Source organism: Capricornis sumatraensis, chromosome 1, assembly GCF_032405125.1.
Source record: "Capricornis sumatraensis isolate serow.1 chromosome 1, serow.2, whole genome shotgun sequence".
In the NCBI taxonomy this organism is placed as follows: domain Eukaryota; kingdom Metazoa; phylum Chordata; class Mammalia; order Artiodactyla; family Bovidae; genus Capricornis; species Capricornis sumatraensis.
Window position 1 is genome coordinate 241,540,428 of NC_091069.1, and position 17,415 is coordinate 241,557,842.

At 42.8% G+C, this 17,415-nt stretch overlaps 1 protein-coding gene across 1 annotated transcript in view; it reads right to left on the bottom strand.

The window, feature by feature from the left end:
• Positions 1–254: 254 nt before the first annotated feature.
• The window catches only part of LOC138072577 (serotransferrin), a 39,952-nt gene continuing 22,791 nt past the window's right edge, over positions 255–17,415 (bottom strand). Inside the window, exons 13-17 of the mRNA XM_068963587.1 lie at positions 15,426–15,570; positions 13,647–13,711; positions 9,473–9,657; positions 8,091–8,277; positions 255–631 (exon numbers count right to left, since the gene is read on the bottom strand). Of these exons, the coding sequence (XP_068819688.1) occupies positions 597–631; positions 8,091–8,277; positions 9,473–9,657; positions 13,647–13,711; positions 15,426–15,570 (617 nt within the window). The 3' untranslated portion in view covers positions 255–596. The remainder of the gene's footprint in view (positions 632–8,090; positions 8,278–9,472; positions 9,658–13,646; positions 13,712–15,425; positions 15,571–17,415) is intronic.

The window sequence follows — 17,415 nt, forward strand, 5'->3', positions numbered from 1 at the left end:
GAACGATTTTTAGCAAGATGAGTTTCCAGTGACTCACTTTTGCAAACGGTAAGACTTGGGACCTCAAGCATACCTGATGAAATGTATTAAAAATATTTTAAACTATGTAAATCATCTATATTATTTTTCTGTACTGCCTTGAGCACTCTGTGTCAATATTTACTCTGCATCCTCCTTCCTGCCCTTTCCCCAACAACACACACACACACACACACACACACACACACACACACAGAGGTACACACCTGATTCAATCAAGCCTTTTACACTTGATTTTATTAAAATGACCATGCAGACCCCTTTTAGAAAGAATTCCTACTTGGACTGTACCCAGGAACTGTGGCTGTGGGAAAGAGCAAATGAATCTTGAGCTCTGAAGGAAAGGCTAGTTATAGACCAAGCATTAAGGGGCGGGGGGGAATGAAGTTTTTTTTAAAAGATAAAACCAATAATAATGTTTATTTTTATTTTATCCTGCAGAGGCGCTGCCACCAAATTGTGAGGGCAACCAAATCACTCAGACCAGTGAAACCAGATGAAACTTATGGGTCCCATGAGCTCCCATCTCCATCAGGTGTTGGCTCCACTCTTGGATTTTAAGGTTTGTGGAAAGTGCATGCTTCCAGGAGTTCTGTGGGGGCGGAACAGAGGGGTTGGACAGTTAAAAATCTTCCTATATTTAGTTCCTGTTAAGTGAATCAACAATTAAGCCCAATACAAAAGTACTCAGACCAGTTACCCTGCTCCTCTAGTGGGTGAACCTGACCCTCCTCCCAATGCCTCCTCCTCCTGCCTGCATACTGGGCAGTGCCCCACACCAAGGTCAGTAACAGGATTTCCCTGCCCTGCATCATCCTCTCCCTTATGTCCTATGGGCAGGGCTCCCACACCTGAGTCCATGTGGCTGGAATGAGCCTAAGAGAATTATCCTCTCAGATCCAGGCAAGGAACTAACATAATGAGATGCACTAAGTACCAGGCCTGGCTAGTTCCCCTGCTGGGGGCTAGTCTCCACCCCCCAACAGAACAGTAGCCAAGGTTCCTTAAACCAGAATTATGTGGGCAGCTGTTAAAATACAGAAATCCCGAACGTGGCACAGACTTGCTGAATCAGTATCCCAGGGCCTGGGAATCAATATCTTAAGGACTGTGGCTCATGGACCTGTACTCTGCAGTTGAAGAATAACCTCCCTTGAGCTACATGGTATTCTCCCAAATCTTCCAAATGATTCCAAGTCATTAAATGATGTCCAACATAGCTATAGCACAAACTGGTATTCTAGATAAGTATAAGGATACCTTCTTTTGTTGTGCTGTTCTTTATTGCACTTTGGAGATACTGTTTTTTTCCAAATGGAAGGTTTGTGGCAGCCCTGTGTCAAGCAAGTCTCCTGGTGCTATTTTTCCAATAGTGTTTGCTCACTTCCTGTCTCTGCATCACAGTTTAGTAACTCTTGAAATGTTTCAGACTCCTTCATTACTGTTATCATCTTTGTCATGGTGATCTGTGTTCAGTGATCTTTGATGTTACTACTGTTAATTGTTTTGGGGCACCACAAACCATGCCCATTACTATGGCAAACTTAATTGATAAATATTATGTGTGTTCCTGCTGCTCCACTAGCACAACAATGTTGAAATTAGGCCAATTAATAGCCCTACATTGACTCTAAATGTTCACGTGGAAGGAAGAATTGCACATCTCTCTCTTTAAAACAAAAGCTAAATGTGATTAAGCTTAGTGAGGAAGGCATGTCAAAAGCAAAGATGGGCCTCTTGTGCCAAAGAGTTAGCCGAACTGTGAATGAAAAGGGAAAGTTATGGAAGGAAATTAAAAGTGCTACTTCGGTGAACACAGAAATGATAAGCAACAGCCTTATTCCTGTTACAGAGAAAGTTTTAGTGGCCTAGATAAAAGATCAAACCAGTCACAACATTCCCTTAAGCCAGAGCCTCAGCTGCAGCAAGACCCTAACTCTCTTCAGTTCTGTGAAGGCTGAGAGAGGTGAGGAAGCTTCAGGAGAAATGCTTCAAGTGAGTACAAGTTGGTTCATGAGGAGGAAAGAAGTTGTCTCCGTAACGTTACAGTCAAGGCGGAGGCTTGCCAGGTGGCTCAGTGGTAAAGAATCTGCCTGCCAATGCAGGAGACACAGGTTCAGTCCCTGGTCCAGGAAGATCCCACATGCTGTGGGGCAACTAAACCTGTGCCATGCAACTACTTGAAGCCTGTGCCTCTAGAGCCCGTGCTCTGCAACAAAAGAAGCCACCCCAGTGAGAAGTCAGAGCACCATAGCAGAGTAGCCCCTGCTCACCACAACTAAAGAAAGCCCACACACAGCAACAAAGGCCCAGTGAAGCCATTAATAAAATAAATAAATAAGATTTCTAAAAAAGAAAATAAAAGTGCAAGGTGAACTTGAAGCAGCAAGTGCTGGTATAGAAGCTATAGTAAGTTACACAGAAGACCTACCCAAGATAGTTCATAAAGGTGGCTATACTAAACAAGATTTCCAATGTAGATGAAACAGCTTTCAATTGGAAGAAGATACCATCTAGGACTTTCGTAGCTGGAGGGGAGAAGTCAGTGCCTGTCTTCATTATCAAATGATAGACTGACTCTCCTATTAGGGGCTAATGCAGCTGGTGACTTGAAGCTGAAGCTAGTGCTCATTTACCATTCTTAAAAAACTTAGAGCCCTTAAGAATCATTCTCAGTCTGCTCTGCATGTGCTCTGTAAGTGGAACAGCAAAGCCTGGATGACAGCACATCTGTTTATAAGAGGGTTTACTGCATATTTTAAGCCTGCTACTGAAACCTACTTTTGCATTCCAGTCCCCTATAATGAAAAGGACATCTTTTTTGGGTGTTAGTTCTAAAAGGTCTTGTAGGTCTTCATAAAATCGTTCAACTTCAGTATCTTCAGCGTTACTGGCTGGGGCATATCCTGCTTATTTAACTTATATGCAGAGTACATCATGAGAAACGCTGGGCTAGAAGAGGCACAAGCTGGAATCAAGATTGCCGGGAGAAATATCAATAACCTCAGATATGCAGATGACACCACCCTTATGGCAGAAAGTGAAGAGGAACTAAAAAGCCTCTTGATGAAAGTGAAAGAGGAGAGTGAAAAAGTTGGCTTAAAGCTCAACATTCAGAAAACGAAGATCATGGCATCAGGTCCCATCACTTCATGGCAAATAAGATGGGGAAACAGTGGAATCAGTGTCAGACTTTATTTTTTTGGGCTCCAAAATCACTGCAGATGGTGACTGCAGCCATGAAATTAAAAGATGCTTACTCCTTGGAAGAAAAGTTATGACCAACCTAGATGGCATATTGAAAAGCAGAGACATTACTTTGCCAACTAAGGTCAGTCTAGTCAAGGCTATGGTTTTCCCTGTGGTCATGTATGGATGTGAGAGTTGGACTGTGAAGAAGGCTGAGTGCCGAAGAATTGATGCTTTTGAACTGTGGTGTTGTTGAAGACTCTTGAGAGTCCCTTGGACTGCAAGGAGATCCAACCAGTCCATTCTGAAGGAGATCAACCCTGGGATTTCTTTGGAAGGAATGATGCTAAAGCTGAAGCTCCAGTACTTTGGCCACCTCATGAGAAGAGTTGACTCACTGGAAAAGACTCTGATGCTGGGAGGGATTGGGGGCAGGAGGAGAAGGGGACGACCGAGGATGAGATGGCTGGATGGCATCACGGACTCGATGGACATGAGTCTGAGTGAACTCCAGGAGATAGTGATGGACTGGGAGGCCTGGCATGCTGCGATTCATGGGGTCGCAAAGAGTCGGACACTACTGAGCGACTGAACTGAACTGAACTGAACTGATTGAAGCCTACTGCTCAGAAAGAAACATTCCTTTTAAAATACGACTGCTCACTGAGTGCATACCTTGTCACCCAAGAGCTTGGATGGTGATGTACAAGATTAAAGTTGCTTTCATGCTTGCTTCCTGGTAGCTCAGATGGTAAAGTGTCTGCCTACAATGTGGGAGACCGGGGTTCAATCCCTGGGTCAGGAAGGTCCCCTGGAGAAGGAAATGGCAACCCACTCCAGTATTCATGCCTGGAAAATCCCATAGACCGAGGAACCTGGTAGGCTACAGTCCATGGGGTCACAAAGAGTTGGACACGACTGAGCAACTTCACTTCATGCTTGCTAACACAACATCCATTCTACAGCCCATGGATCAAGGAATCATTGCAACTCTCAAGTTTTATTATTAAAGAAATACGTTTCATAACTGCCATAGACAGTGAGTCTTCTGCTGGATCTGGGCAAAGTCAACTGAAAACCTGGAAAATATTCCTGATTCCAGATGCCATTAAGAACATTTGTGATTCATGGAGTAAGGTCAAAATATCAGCATGAACAAGAATTTGAAAGAAGTTTATTTCAACCCGCATAAGTGACTATAAGGGATTCAAGATTTCAGTGGAGGAAGTAACTGCAGATGTGATGGAAATATTAAAAGATCTAGAATTAGAAGTGAAGCCTGAAGATATGACTGAATTGCTGCAAATCTCATGATAAAACTTTAAGAGATGAGGAGCTGCTTCTTATGCATGAGCAAAGAGAGTGGTTTCTTGGGATGAAATCTACTCCTAGTGAAGATGCTGTGAAGATTGTTGAAATGACAAAAAGATTTATAACATTATGTAAACTTCATTGATAAAGCAATGGCAGGACTTGAGAGGGTTGATTCCTATTTTGAAAGAAGTTCTACTGTAGGTAAAATGCTATCAAATAGCATTGGATGCTACAGAGGAATCAGTCATGAAAAAAAAGTTGATCCATCAATTTCAGGCTTCCAGTTGAAGATGGCAGACTAGAAGGATGTGTACTCATCTCCTCCTGTGAGAGTACCAAGATCACAACTAGCTGTTGAACAACCATTGACAGGAGAATGCTGGAACCCACCAAAAAAAGATACCCTACATCCAGAGACACAGAAGAAGCCACAGAAAGATGGTAGGAGGGGCACAATCATGATAAAATCAAGTCCCATACCCTCCAGGTGGGTGATCCACAAACTGGAGAACAATAATACCAAAGAAGTTCTCCCACTGTTGTGAAGGTTCTAAACCCCATGTTAGGCTTCTTGGTCTGGGGATCTGACAAAGGCACTGGGAATCCCCAGGGAATCTGATCTTGAAGGCCCGCAGGATTTGATTATAGAATTTCCACAGGACTGAGGGAAACAGAGACTCTAGTCTTAGAGGGCACAAACAAAATCTTGCACACACCAAGACCCAGAAGAAAGAATGACCCCACAGAAGACTGAACCCAAACTACCTGCTAGTGTTGGAAGGTCTCCTGTGGAGGTGTAGGAGGGCAGGGGCTCATAACAGGAACAGGGGCACTGGCAGCAGTTCTGGAAAGTCCCCCTTGGTGTAAGCCCTCTTGGAGGTCACCATTAACTCTACCATAGAGCCCATATACCCCAAGGCTGGATCACCTCAGGCCAAAAAATCAGGGAGGGAGTGCATCCGCACCCATCAGCAAATAATTGGATTAAAGCTTTACTGAGCAAAATCCTGCCCACCACAGCAGGACCCAGTTTTTCCCACTGCCAGCCCCTCCCATCAGGAAGCTTACACAAGCCTCTTGGCCTCCTCCATCAGAGGGCAGACAGAAGAAGCAAGCAGAACCACAATCCCACAGCAGCTAGAACAAAAACCACATTACAGAAAGTAAATCAGTATGAAGAAGCAGAAAGTTATGTCCCAGATGAAGGAACAAGATAAAACCCCAGAAAAACAACTAAATGAAGTGGAGATAGGCCACCTTCCAGAAAAAGAATTCAGAATAATGATAGTGAAGATGATCCAGGATCTTGGGAAAACAATGGAGAAGATGCAAGAAATGTTTACCAAAGACCTGGAAGAACTAGAGAACAAGCAAACCAAGATGAATAATACACTAGAAGGAATCAATAACAGAATAACTGAGGCAGAAGAATGAATAAATGACCTGGAGGACAGAATGGTGGACATTACTGCCAAAGAACAGAATATAGAAAAAAGAATGGAAGAAGACAGCTGAAGAGACCTCTGGGACAACATTAAATGCACCAACATTTGCATTATAGGGGTCCCAGAAGGAGAAGAGAGAAAGGACTTGAGAAAATATTTGAAGAGATAATACCCGAAAACTTCCCAAACATGGGAAAGGAAATAGTTAACCAAGACCAGGAAGCACAGAGAGTCCCAGGCAGGATAAACCCAAGGAGGAACACACTGAGACACACAGCAATCAAACTGACAAAAATTAAAGACAGAGATAAAATACTAAAAGCAACAAGGAAAAAATGACAAATAACAAGCAAGGGAACTCTCATCAAGCTATCAGCTGATTTCTCAAGAGAAACTCTACAAGCCAGAAGGGAATGGCATGATATATTTAAAGTGATGAAAGGGAAGAACCTACCACCAAGATACTCTAGCCAGTAAGACTCTTTTTCAGATCGGATGGAGAGATCAAAAGCTTTCCAAACAAGCAAAAGTTAAGAGAATTCAGCACCACCAAACCAGCTTTATAATGAATGCTAAAGGAACTTCTCTAGGCAGGAAACACAAGAGAAGGAAAAGACCTACACAAAATAAACCCCAAACAATTAAGAAAATGTTAATAGAACCATACATATCAAAAATTACCTTAACTGTAAATTGATTAAACCAACCCAAAGACATAGACTGGCTGGGCAGATGAAAACTTGTGCATGCACGCACTCCCATTTACCACATGACTCTGCTTGACCCATCAGATTGTATGTAATTATTATATATTGTTAGGCTAATCATGTTCCCATTATGACTTGCAATTGTAATTATCTTTTTATTTTTGGGGGGTCTGGCTATTCATTGTGAAAACTAGTAAACATCTTTTTCTATTGTGATTATGAACCTTTGGCCTATCTACAAAATTTATGACATTTTGATTCTACTTGTTTGATTTAATATGAAAAGCATGTTAGAATTCTAATTTTAAAAAAATAGATATGTAGCAAGCAAAATAAAGTAAATAGGTTGTGTGTTGGATAAAAATAAATACATAATAAAAATATTTCAATAATAGTATCCTTTAAAATTTTTTCCAATGGTATTTATAATATCTAAATTAAACTGTAAAATTTTTTAATGTGTCTCTGATTCTCTAAAGAATCAAGAGAAAGTTTTTGTAATTTGTGAAAATAAAGGTTAAAACCCAGTCATCAAGGATTAAAAAAAAAAAAACGAGTCGATTGATGGGGCAAACTGAATTGTTGTCTTTTTTTAAGGAACTGCCACAGTTGATCTGTCAGCAGCCCTCCACCAGCAAAGAGATTATGAAGGCTCAGATGAGAGTTAGCAATAAAGTATCTTTAATTAAGATACATACATTGTTAGACATTTTTTAGACAATGCTATTGCACACTTTATAGTGTAGTATAAAGGTAACTTTTATATGCGCTGGGAAACCAAAAACTTCATATGAGTTGCTTTGTTGCAATATTCTTTTATTGCAATGGTCTGAAACTGAACCTGCAGTATCTCTGAAGTATGCCTGTGGTGTGTATAGCAACTTTAGAGTTACTGGTACTTATCACCATTCAAGCTCTCAAGAACAGCGCCATGTAAAAGAACTCTCTGCAATGCTGGAAACGTTCTCTTTCGTCATCTATGTGGAGACATAGGTATCTACTGAGCACTTGAATTATGGCTGGTGTGACTGATTTCAAATTTTGTTTGATATGAATATAAATTTAAATATCCACGGGTAGCTAGAGGCTACCATTTTGAACAAGGCAGCACGGTATAAAAAAGGTGTTCAGAGCAGAGCACTGGGCATGGGCACATAGCTCTCTTCTAAGTAATTGCATGGAATTCTGCATGTCCAGTGCCATCAGCCCATGTCCCCTTACCATCTGCCCATACAAGTAGCCTTTCACTCCTGCTAGGCTGCACTGTTCCCTCATCATTTCATCTAGTCAACGGATCATCTCCTGGTGACTACAGTCCACCCCTCCTTTTTAATCCAGCACCCAGAACCCAACCATATTCACTCTGCAGGTTCCCCATGCTGTTCCTCTTACTCACTTGAGGTTGAGCATTGTCTCAGGTTAGTCATAGCTCTGACGTAGTCATCCCCTAAGTAGGAGTCATACGTTTTCTTCGCAATTGAAGCCAAACATTTAGTGTCATCCCTGAACAGAAGGTCCTTGGAAGTTGATTGGAATAAACAAAAATTGCTCGTGCAGTCGGTTACAGCTTTTCCGAAATCAGTCTGTCAAATGGACAGAAAGTACATGAGGATCTGTGGAAAAGAGCCGCTGGGAACACATGCATAGGATGGAGGAAACTGGAATCTGGGAACCAGCCCTGGGAAGAAAGGGAAGCTGCAGGGGATGCCTCGGGATCTTTCCACATCCATCCCTTGGCATTCACACAAATATGGGCCCCAAATCTAGGCTTCCATGAGGCCCCAAAATCGTTTGTAGGATCCAGCCTAGTCCCATCTCCTTGGGGAAGTCCCTCCCTCCCACCCACCCACTGCTAACTTCTCTGATCTCTCTTCCCCACGTCATTGGCCATGGCCTTGGGGATGACTTCCAGGAAATGAGAGGACAGAAACATGTCCCTTTTAAGTATTATTATCAAGAAGGTATTAAATAAGAGCCACCCAGTGAGGGGTGGTACAGGGAGCTGTTAGCTGCATCTTTGATCCTAAATTGATAAGAGGCTGGACTCATCCACATCTTCTAAGATTATAAATGAAGTAATGATTACAAAAAGTTTAGCATTCTATCTAGCACTTAGGAAATGTTCATTAAATGTTCATTATTAGTGTCATTTACCTTAAGAGGACTCACAAAGGTGTGCTATCTTCATTTTTAAAAGGAGAAAACTAATGATGGATCAACAGGCAGGAAGCTGTCACTGAGGGGAGGTTGGTCTTAAGGGGTGGAAGGGTCTTTAGGATTAAAATATTCAGACAGCCCCTCTCCCCACAGGGCCAGCCCTGGGTTGGTTGTTTTCACCAGAGGACAAGCTCCCTGAGGGTAGGGTTCCTGGGTTTTTCCGCCTTTTGGAATGGTTCTCAGTCTGTCTAAGCAAAAGAAACACAGTCCACATTTTATGACTTCTACCCAGAAAGAGTTGGGAAACAGGATTAATTGCCTTCATTTTTTAAAAAAAGGCAGAAGTGGGTAAAATGAGGGTACCACAGAGCAAGGTCAGGGTCTAGCTAGAAGGTAGATGCTTGGACCCTGGAACACATGCGTCAGTTGAGGTCTGATTTCCAGCAAGCAGAAGATATGAGTAGAGCCAGGTCTGGGAGATCCAGTCCACCCTCCATACCTTTACAGTTCTAACTTCCAGGAAAAGAATGCAGGAGTGTGGGCTTCTCCTCGCCTGTGAAATCCCTCAATAATCCATACCCAGACAAGAAGAACAGTATGGAGTCCCTGGCTGGTCCATACCTGCTGTTTGTTTAATATTTGCTCCACACAAGTCGCCTTATCTTTCCGTGAGACCACAGCATGATTCGGGGCTCGAGCCAGGTAGCAGTTCTCCGCATCTTTCACAGGTTTCCTGGTGCCATCCTTGCATAGTAGTTCAAAATTTTCCTTCTTCAGATCTTTTGCCCATGCTTCATCATTATTTCCTAGGTTCAGAAAAGGTGCATCAGCTAAAGATTTGATCAAAACACCCTCACTGGGAGATGTGACCACCCTCCACTAGCATGTGGGGGGCCTGGACCCAGTGGCCAGCAGAGGTTTCACTGATGTGGAGAGGAAGAGAGTTACCAGGAATTCCCTGGGGCCATTCCTTTCAGTCTTCCCAGCCACACAAGGGAGAGTGAACCACGTTCTGTGGATGATGTTCAAAAGGATCTTGATTTCTGCTAAGTTCCAAATTCCATTTAGACTCCAATGTAGGAAGCACATGACGCTCTAAGCAGATCGACAATCTCTGTGCTATACCATCTGGCTGTGTGTGTGTGTATAGTCGCTCACTTGTGTCCAACTCTTTGCAACCCCATGGGACCGTAGCCCACCAGGCTTCTCTGTCCATGATTCTCCAGGCAAGAATACTGGAGCGGGTTGCCATTTCCTCCTCCAGGGAAATCTTCCTGACCCAGGGATCAAACTTGCAACTCTTGGGTCTTCTGCAATGGCAGGCGGATTCTTTACTGCTGAGCCACCTGGGAAGCCCCATACCATCTGGCACTAGCAAGCAAAAGAATATTCCCCAGAGGCTCTTTTGGCAGGCAGCCCAGTGCTTGAAATCTGGCTCATTCACACTAGTTCTACGTAAAATGCACAGACGCCTCTGTACATGAAGGCCCATATCCTGTTCTCAGCCCCTTGCTTCATCTTTTCTGTATTCTCTCTGAGAAAAGAACATCTCACCCATTCCCATGGCTTAAGTTCCTTCCTCCTGAGGCAATTCTCAAATCAGCTTTCCTGGTTTTTGCTTCTCTCCTAAAATACAGGATTGCAGTCTTTTTCTTAATCTAATTTTATCATTTAATTGAACAACAAAGTAAAAATACCCCTTTTCCTACACTCTCCAAATGTACACTTTAGATTTTGATAGAAAACTCCAAATTGCCTGCCTCTTCTCCCACCAGTATCTGCACTTATCTTGCTCACCTTTTAACTTTTCGCCTTTCTTTTCTTACCACTCCCTCCAATTCAATACCTTCCAAATGAAGTCCATCCTCCTTCTCTCCAAACCCATTCTGTTCTAGTTAGTAATTTATGCATTTATTCAATACTATGTTCCCATCCCTCTGTAGGACACAATCTTATTAAAAGTGGGAAATAGCGCACAAACCAAAAACAAAAGTGCAGGGCACAGATAATATCATTTTATATTTTGTGTAACACTCTCTAGATGCTGTGTGAGCAAGGCAAACAGCACAGTGAGAGTGTGTTAACTCAGGAAGCCTAGTTGGAGAGGGCAAGGATTCAGCAGTGTCCTGTAACATGTGTAGGACTGAGAGGAGAAAGGACTGCTTCTCTGAAGGGGGATGGAATGGTCTGGCAAGATTCAGGGACAGCTACATGCCTGGTGTTTCTAGTGGGTGGAGGAGAACAGCCCCGCTGGAACAGAGCCTTGGGCAGTCAGGCTAAAAACGCCCTCAAGATGGATGTGGGATAGAGTATGGCACTTTGTTGTTATTATTGTTTGGTTGCTAAGTCATGTCCAATTCTTTGTGACCCCATGGACTGTAGCCCACCAGGCTCCTCTCTGTGGGATTTCCCAGGTAAGAATACTGGAGTGGGTTGCCATTTCCTCCTCCAGGGGATCTTCCTGACCCAGGGATCGAACTCAGGTGTGCTGCATTGCAGGTGGATTCTTCACTGCTGAGCAACTACGGGAAGCCCTAGTGGGGCACTTAGGTAACAAGAAAGGTTGGTCTATGAGAACTTAATGAATGGAAATCAATGTTAATGTGTGAGCTCCAAATAGGACACACACATTAGGGAAAATGAGAAGGGAGGTGATTTGGTCTGGGTTAGGGGCAGTGGGCATCTAGAAGGGCATGATAAAAAATTTTCTTTCCAGTAAAAATAATGCTTGTTTACTGTGGCTAATTTGTAAAACACTACATAGTTTTAAGGAATAAGACTTTGAAACCCAGTATAATTCCACAGCATTCACTTTCAACATGATTAATCTAGGCTTGACTGACAGGACCTATAACAAAGTCCTCCATAGGGACGAGGCTGTGTGAAGAGAGAAGTGTAAGGAGTTTGGATTAATTTTGGTTCAGGTTGCAGTATCAGTGTACTTCGTACATAAACATGACCACAGGGCAAACAGAGATCCTAGGATGGTGTTTAGGTAGGGAGTGTATAGGGAAGTAGGCCTCCTCTATAAATTCCCCTCAGAAGGTTACAGCTTTGGGAGTCTTGGCAAAGAGAACTGAGGTCTAGAGAGGAGAGCCCTATTGGAAGGATACAAAGAGAAATCAAGGGGTGGCAAAGAACCAGCCTAGGGTAACACTCAGGGAGCAGGAAAAGGACAGCCCTTAAAGGGAAAAGCAAAAGTTACACGAGGGGTGAAAGAAAAATTAGCCAAACCAATATTCCTTCAAGTAAGTACTTAGTAACTTCTGCGTAACTGACACTGTGATTGGTGTTGAGATGTAAGAAAAAAGTAGAGCTCCCTGTGACCATATTTTATTACAGAATGTGATGAATGTAATAATAATAGCATCGTGGACAGAGGATTCTGTTGTGGGATGGAGGTGTGCCATTGGGGAAGGCTTCTTAGAGGAGTTGGTCCTGCACTAGAAGAAAAATGTGAAGTTGGGTAAAGGGAGGAGGGCTTCCCAAGTGGGTTAGTGGTAAAAAATCAACCTGCCAATGCAGGAGATATAAGAGACACAAGTTCAATTCCTGGGTCCAGAAGATTCGCTGGAGGAGGGCATGGCAACCCACTCCAGTATTCTTTCCCAGAGAATCCCATGGACAGAGGAGCCTGATGGGCTACAGTCCAAAGGGTCAGAAAAAAATTGGACACAACTTAGTGACTACACACACACACACACACACACACACACACAAAGGGTTATGAGGGAGGGAGGGACGTAATACTGCCTGGACTCTAGGGGGTGGTGTAAGCTGTTAGTGATACAGCATGGGCAGCTGGAATGCTCATTCTTACCAACATTTAAGAAACAGCTGTCTTGTTTTTAATGTCATAGCCATCTAATATCCACCCACTAGTTTTAGTACCCATTGATTGATGGTCCTTGCTTGAATCGATTATTGCTATATTGGTTGCCAAATGATAGTTGTTTAACTTCATGATTTTTTCTACATCTGTAATTAGCATTCTACAATAAAGAAGATGTTTCCCTTATACTCATTCATTTAATCAGGATGGACTCGTGTTCTTATTTTATTCAATGGGTTGTTCAGTCTTACTACTGTTATTATTTCTTGTAATGCTCAAAATGTCAGATATGGCCAGTGGAGGGCTTTCACAATAGTTCCAATGTGCTCTGACATGTTCCATCTCTCTGAGCACTTCAGCAAGATGCTCTTCGGTTCACCTTACACTTTTCCTGCCCCAGCCCCAGAATCAGCTGTTTTTCTGAGGGGCCATGGTTCCTCCTCTTGGAGAATGGTTTTAGAAGCCAAAGTCCTGGTGCTTATTCCTACAGGGGTGCTACTGTCTGTATGTTTCTCCGAGTGGATTTATAATATGGTTAAATATATATATTGGACCTAGAAATATGAGAAATAGTTATAAAGGGCCTTTGGGGGATAAGTTCACTAATTTTGAATAGGGACTGTGGATGTGATGAGTATTAAACCACGTTAGTATAAATTTCCTGATCTTGCTGATTATAATGTAAGTATGTAAAAGTCCTTGTTCTTAGGAGTATTTAGGGGAAAGAAGGCACAGTGCCTACACCTGTGAGAAGGCTTCTAGGAGAGATTTCAGAGTCACTGGGAAGCTCACGGTCCTCACCATTCTGCCTACGCAAGTGGATGCGTCTCTCATCGGTGAACAAACAAGTTGAAAATCACAGCTCTGGACCCTGACAAGAGCCCCTAACACTTCTACAAAGACATCCTGAACACGAGGGAACCAGCGACCCTGATTTACGGGGACAAAGGGTTGTGCACATACCATTAGTGTTCTGCATGACAGTCTGGTCCTTCACAAAGGCCACATCTCCCCTCTCCACCAGACACCTGTGGAGTCCCAGACAGGGAGAGAGAAGAAAAGAGGTCAGAGTTACATCTGTCATTCAGAAGGGCCATCGTATAATCCGAAGTTTTTTTTTAATTTTTAATTAGATGATAATTGCTTTACAATGTTGCACTTGTTTCTGCCATACAATGATGAGTCAGCTATACATATACATATATCTCCTCCCTCTTGAGCCTCCTTCTCACCCCCCATCTCACTCCTCTAGGTCATCACCAAGCACCAAGCTGAGCTCCTGGGTTATACAGCAACTTCCCACTAGTTATCTATTTTCATATATGGTAGTATATACATATATATGTCAATAAGATTATCCCAATTTGTTTCACCCTCTCCTTACCTCCCTGTGCCCACAAGTCTGTTCTCTATGTCTGCATCTCTATTCTTCTCCTGCAAATAGGTTCATCGGTACTGTTTTTCTGGATTCCATATATATGCATTAATATACAATATACAATTTTTACAATATTGTTAAAAAACAACATGTTTCTGTCATTCTGACTTACTTCACTCTCTATAACAGACTAGGTTCATCCACATCACTACAGATGACCCAATTCATTCCTTTTTATGGCTGAGTATTATGCCACTTTAGAGAGCCAGGGCTGGCCATCTGATATCAGCAACTGTGACCCCCATTTGATCACTAATCTTATATATTACTAATATAAGTAATAAAAAGAAAACAAAACCTCTGATACGCTTTGTAGTTATACAATTGCAGTTCTCTATATTAAATTCTAAACTCTGGCACATTTTCTCCAACAGGTCTACATCCTTTGCCAAGCGTCAATACAGACATTAGAGGAGCAGTTTTCCACCAAGCTGATTCCTTATGGACAGTCTGCTTGTGAAACTGGAAACTTGCGGACTGTGAATTGTTCTTATTCTAACTCACAAGGTGGTTCTAACTAGAAAATTGAGATAATCTTTGTTTTTCCTTTGCTAGTGAGCAGTTTAGTTATGAATACCACCATCACTGTGAAGTTGATGGATTCATGAACTACCAGGGTAGCAAAGGCCCAAGTCAGACAGGATAGTTAAAAACTAATAAGGTCGTAAAGTGCATAGGTGTCTCTTTAAAAATGGTTGAAATTCCATGAAACAGAGATGTAAGCAAAGATGCAGAAATCATGGGCTTTGCTTTTGTGTATTTCCGTGGTCCCAGGTCCCCCCAGGGGTGATTGGAAGAGTGTGCGCCAGATGCTTAACTCCTGTGTTTATTCAATTACGGCAGGGTTTCCTCACCTGGCACTAGTGACATTAGGGGCCAGATAATTCTTTGTTGTAAGTTGCTGCCCTGCGCATGGAGGATGTTCATCAGCCTCTCCCGACCAGCTGCCAGTTGCACCCCCTCAACCCTGCTGATAATCAAAAACATCTCCAGACACCGCCAAATGTCCCCTGAGGGGCAAATCCCTCCCCTGCTACTCCCTGCCATTGAGAACTGCCATGGAGAACTCCTGACCTGCACTATACCGCCAGTCTTTGCTGTCTATGACAGCCAGTTCCAGAGATGGTGTCCTGGAGGGGCCTGGATGCCTCTTCACACAGGTTTCTACATATGTTTGTAAACATGCCACCCTAACATGCAGGACTAATGGGCTAGGAATATAAGAATCTCACCTGAGCTCCTAAAAGGAACTCTTGTCAGGGCTGGGATTATTATTATTTTTGTATGAGGATCATAAGACTCACCTGAAAGCCCCTGTATAGCCATAGTATCTTTCATTGCTGTTGGGAACACACTCCTTTCCTGAACCCTTCTCTGAGCCGATGCACAGAGCACAGAGACTGGAATTTCGCTGAGATCCAGGTGCACAGCCTGCGCTGAAATATTCATCTGTGCAGAAGGACAAGAGAAAGTCAGCTCTTCCTGAGTCAGTATGAGTGGACTTTATCTAACACATCACAGGTGTGTGTGGCCCAGGTTAGGTAGAATGCTTATTATGTAACCTGCCATCAACTCAAGAGTTGCCAGGTGGTAGGCTCTGAAAGTGGAGAAGGCAATGGCAACCCATTCCAGTGTTCTTTCCTGGGGAATCCCAGGGACAGCGGAGCCTAGTGGGCTGCCATCTATGGGGTCGCACAGAGTCAGACACGACTGAAGCGACTTAGCAGCAGCAGCAGCAGCAGCAGGCTCTGAAAGAAAACTTCACTGAGGCTGGAAATGGTAAGTAACCATTACAATTCAGGTGGAGGGGACTCCATCAGCCTCCCAATAGTGTCATTACTCACCTAAAGAGAGATGAGATGGAGATTATGTGAAAGGTGACTGAAGCAGGTGTAAAATTGAAGGTCTCATTCCCTGAGTTGTGCCATTTGTTTTCAGGTGTTTTTTTTTTTTTCTCTGATATTTATTAGAAGAGCTTTTATTTACATTTATTTATAAATATTTATATATTTATTTATATTTAAGAGAAGAACTTAGGACTCCAAACCCAAGAAAATTCTGGGGAAATCTCACTCACAGCTCAGCAGCTCTCCCATGGCTGTATAACTGCCAGGAGGCTCAGGAGAGCAGATGTGGTGCCCTTGCTGGTGGGGAACAGAACTCCTGAAAGTCGCCCCAGCTACCTTCCTGGCAAACTGATGTCACAGAACATGTTAGTGCAAAGATGTGATTGCATCTCTGAATCTGAACCTCCTCTCCAATACACACAGGACTTGCCTGGCTCTAACTGTCTTTAGAGGCCTCTCCTTTTAAAGTTGCTACACATATTTGGAGGTGAGAGGGGGAAAGTACTCAGGAAGTTAAAGTAAATAAGAACCACAAGGAAACATATCCATGGTAAACTTATGCACAGATTTTAGGAGGTAGAACTAAGGCCCCACCTGAAGATATTCAGAGGACACAGAGAACAAACTGATTTCCACCCCTTCAAACGGGCCTAAGAGCTAAATCTGCCAAGATCTTAAAGAGACCTGAGAATCCCTTACACCATATTGCCTAGAAAGCTCCATGGCACGGCTTGTAGCCATCCACCAAATGGCCATTTCCTCTTGTTTCTCTGTAATAAAGATCAAGTTGGGTTTTTTTCTCTTAATTTTTTTCTCCATTAATTTTATATTGAGATATAATTGATGTATGTGTGTTAGCTGCTCAGTCGTGTCCAACTCTTTGCGACCCCTGGACTGCAGTGTGCCAAGCACATTATATTAATTTCAGATGTACAACGTGATTCACTATTGTGGCTATATTGTGAAATGATCACCACGATAGGTCTAGTTAATATCTATCAGCATACAGGGTTACATTTCTTTTCCTTTTGGCTAGGACTCTCAAAGCTATGTTGAATAAAAGTGGGAAGAGTAGACATCCTTGTCTTGGGGAATGCTTTTAGCTTTTCATTGTCGAGTATGATTTTAGCTGTACGCTTGTCATATATGGTCTTTGTTATGTTGAGGTACGTTCCCTTCATGCCCACTTTCTGAAGAGTCTTTATCTTAAATAGATGATTGTTGTTGTTGTTCAGTGTTTGGTCGCTCATTTGTGTCCAGATTTTTGCAACCCCATGGACTACAGCACTCCAGGCTTCCCTGTCTTTCACCATCTCCTGGAGCGTACTCAAACTCATGTCCATTGAATCAGTGATGTCATCCAACCATCCCATTCTCTGTCATCTCCTTTTCCTTTTGCCTTCAGTCTTTCCCAGCATCAGGGTCTTTTTTAAAGAATTGACTCTTC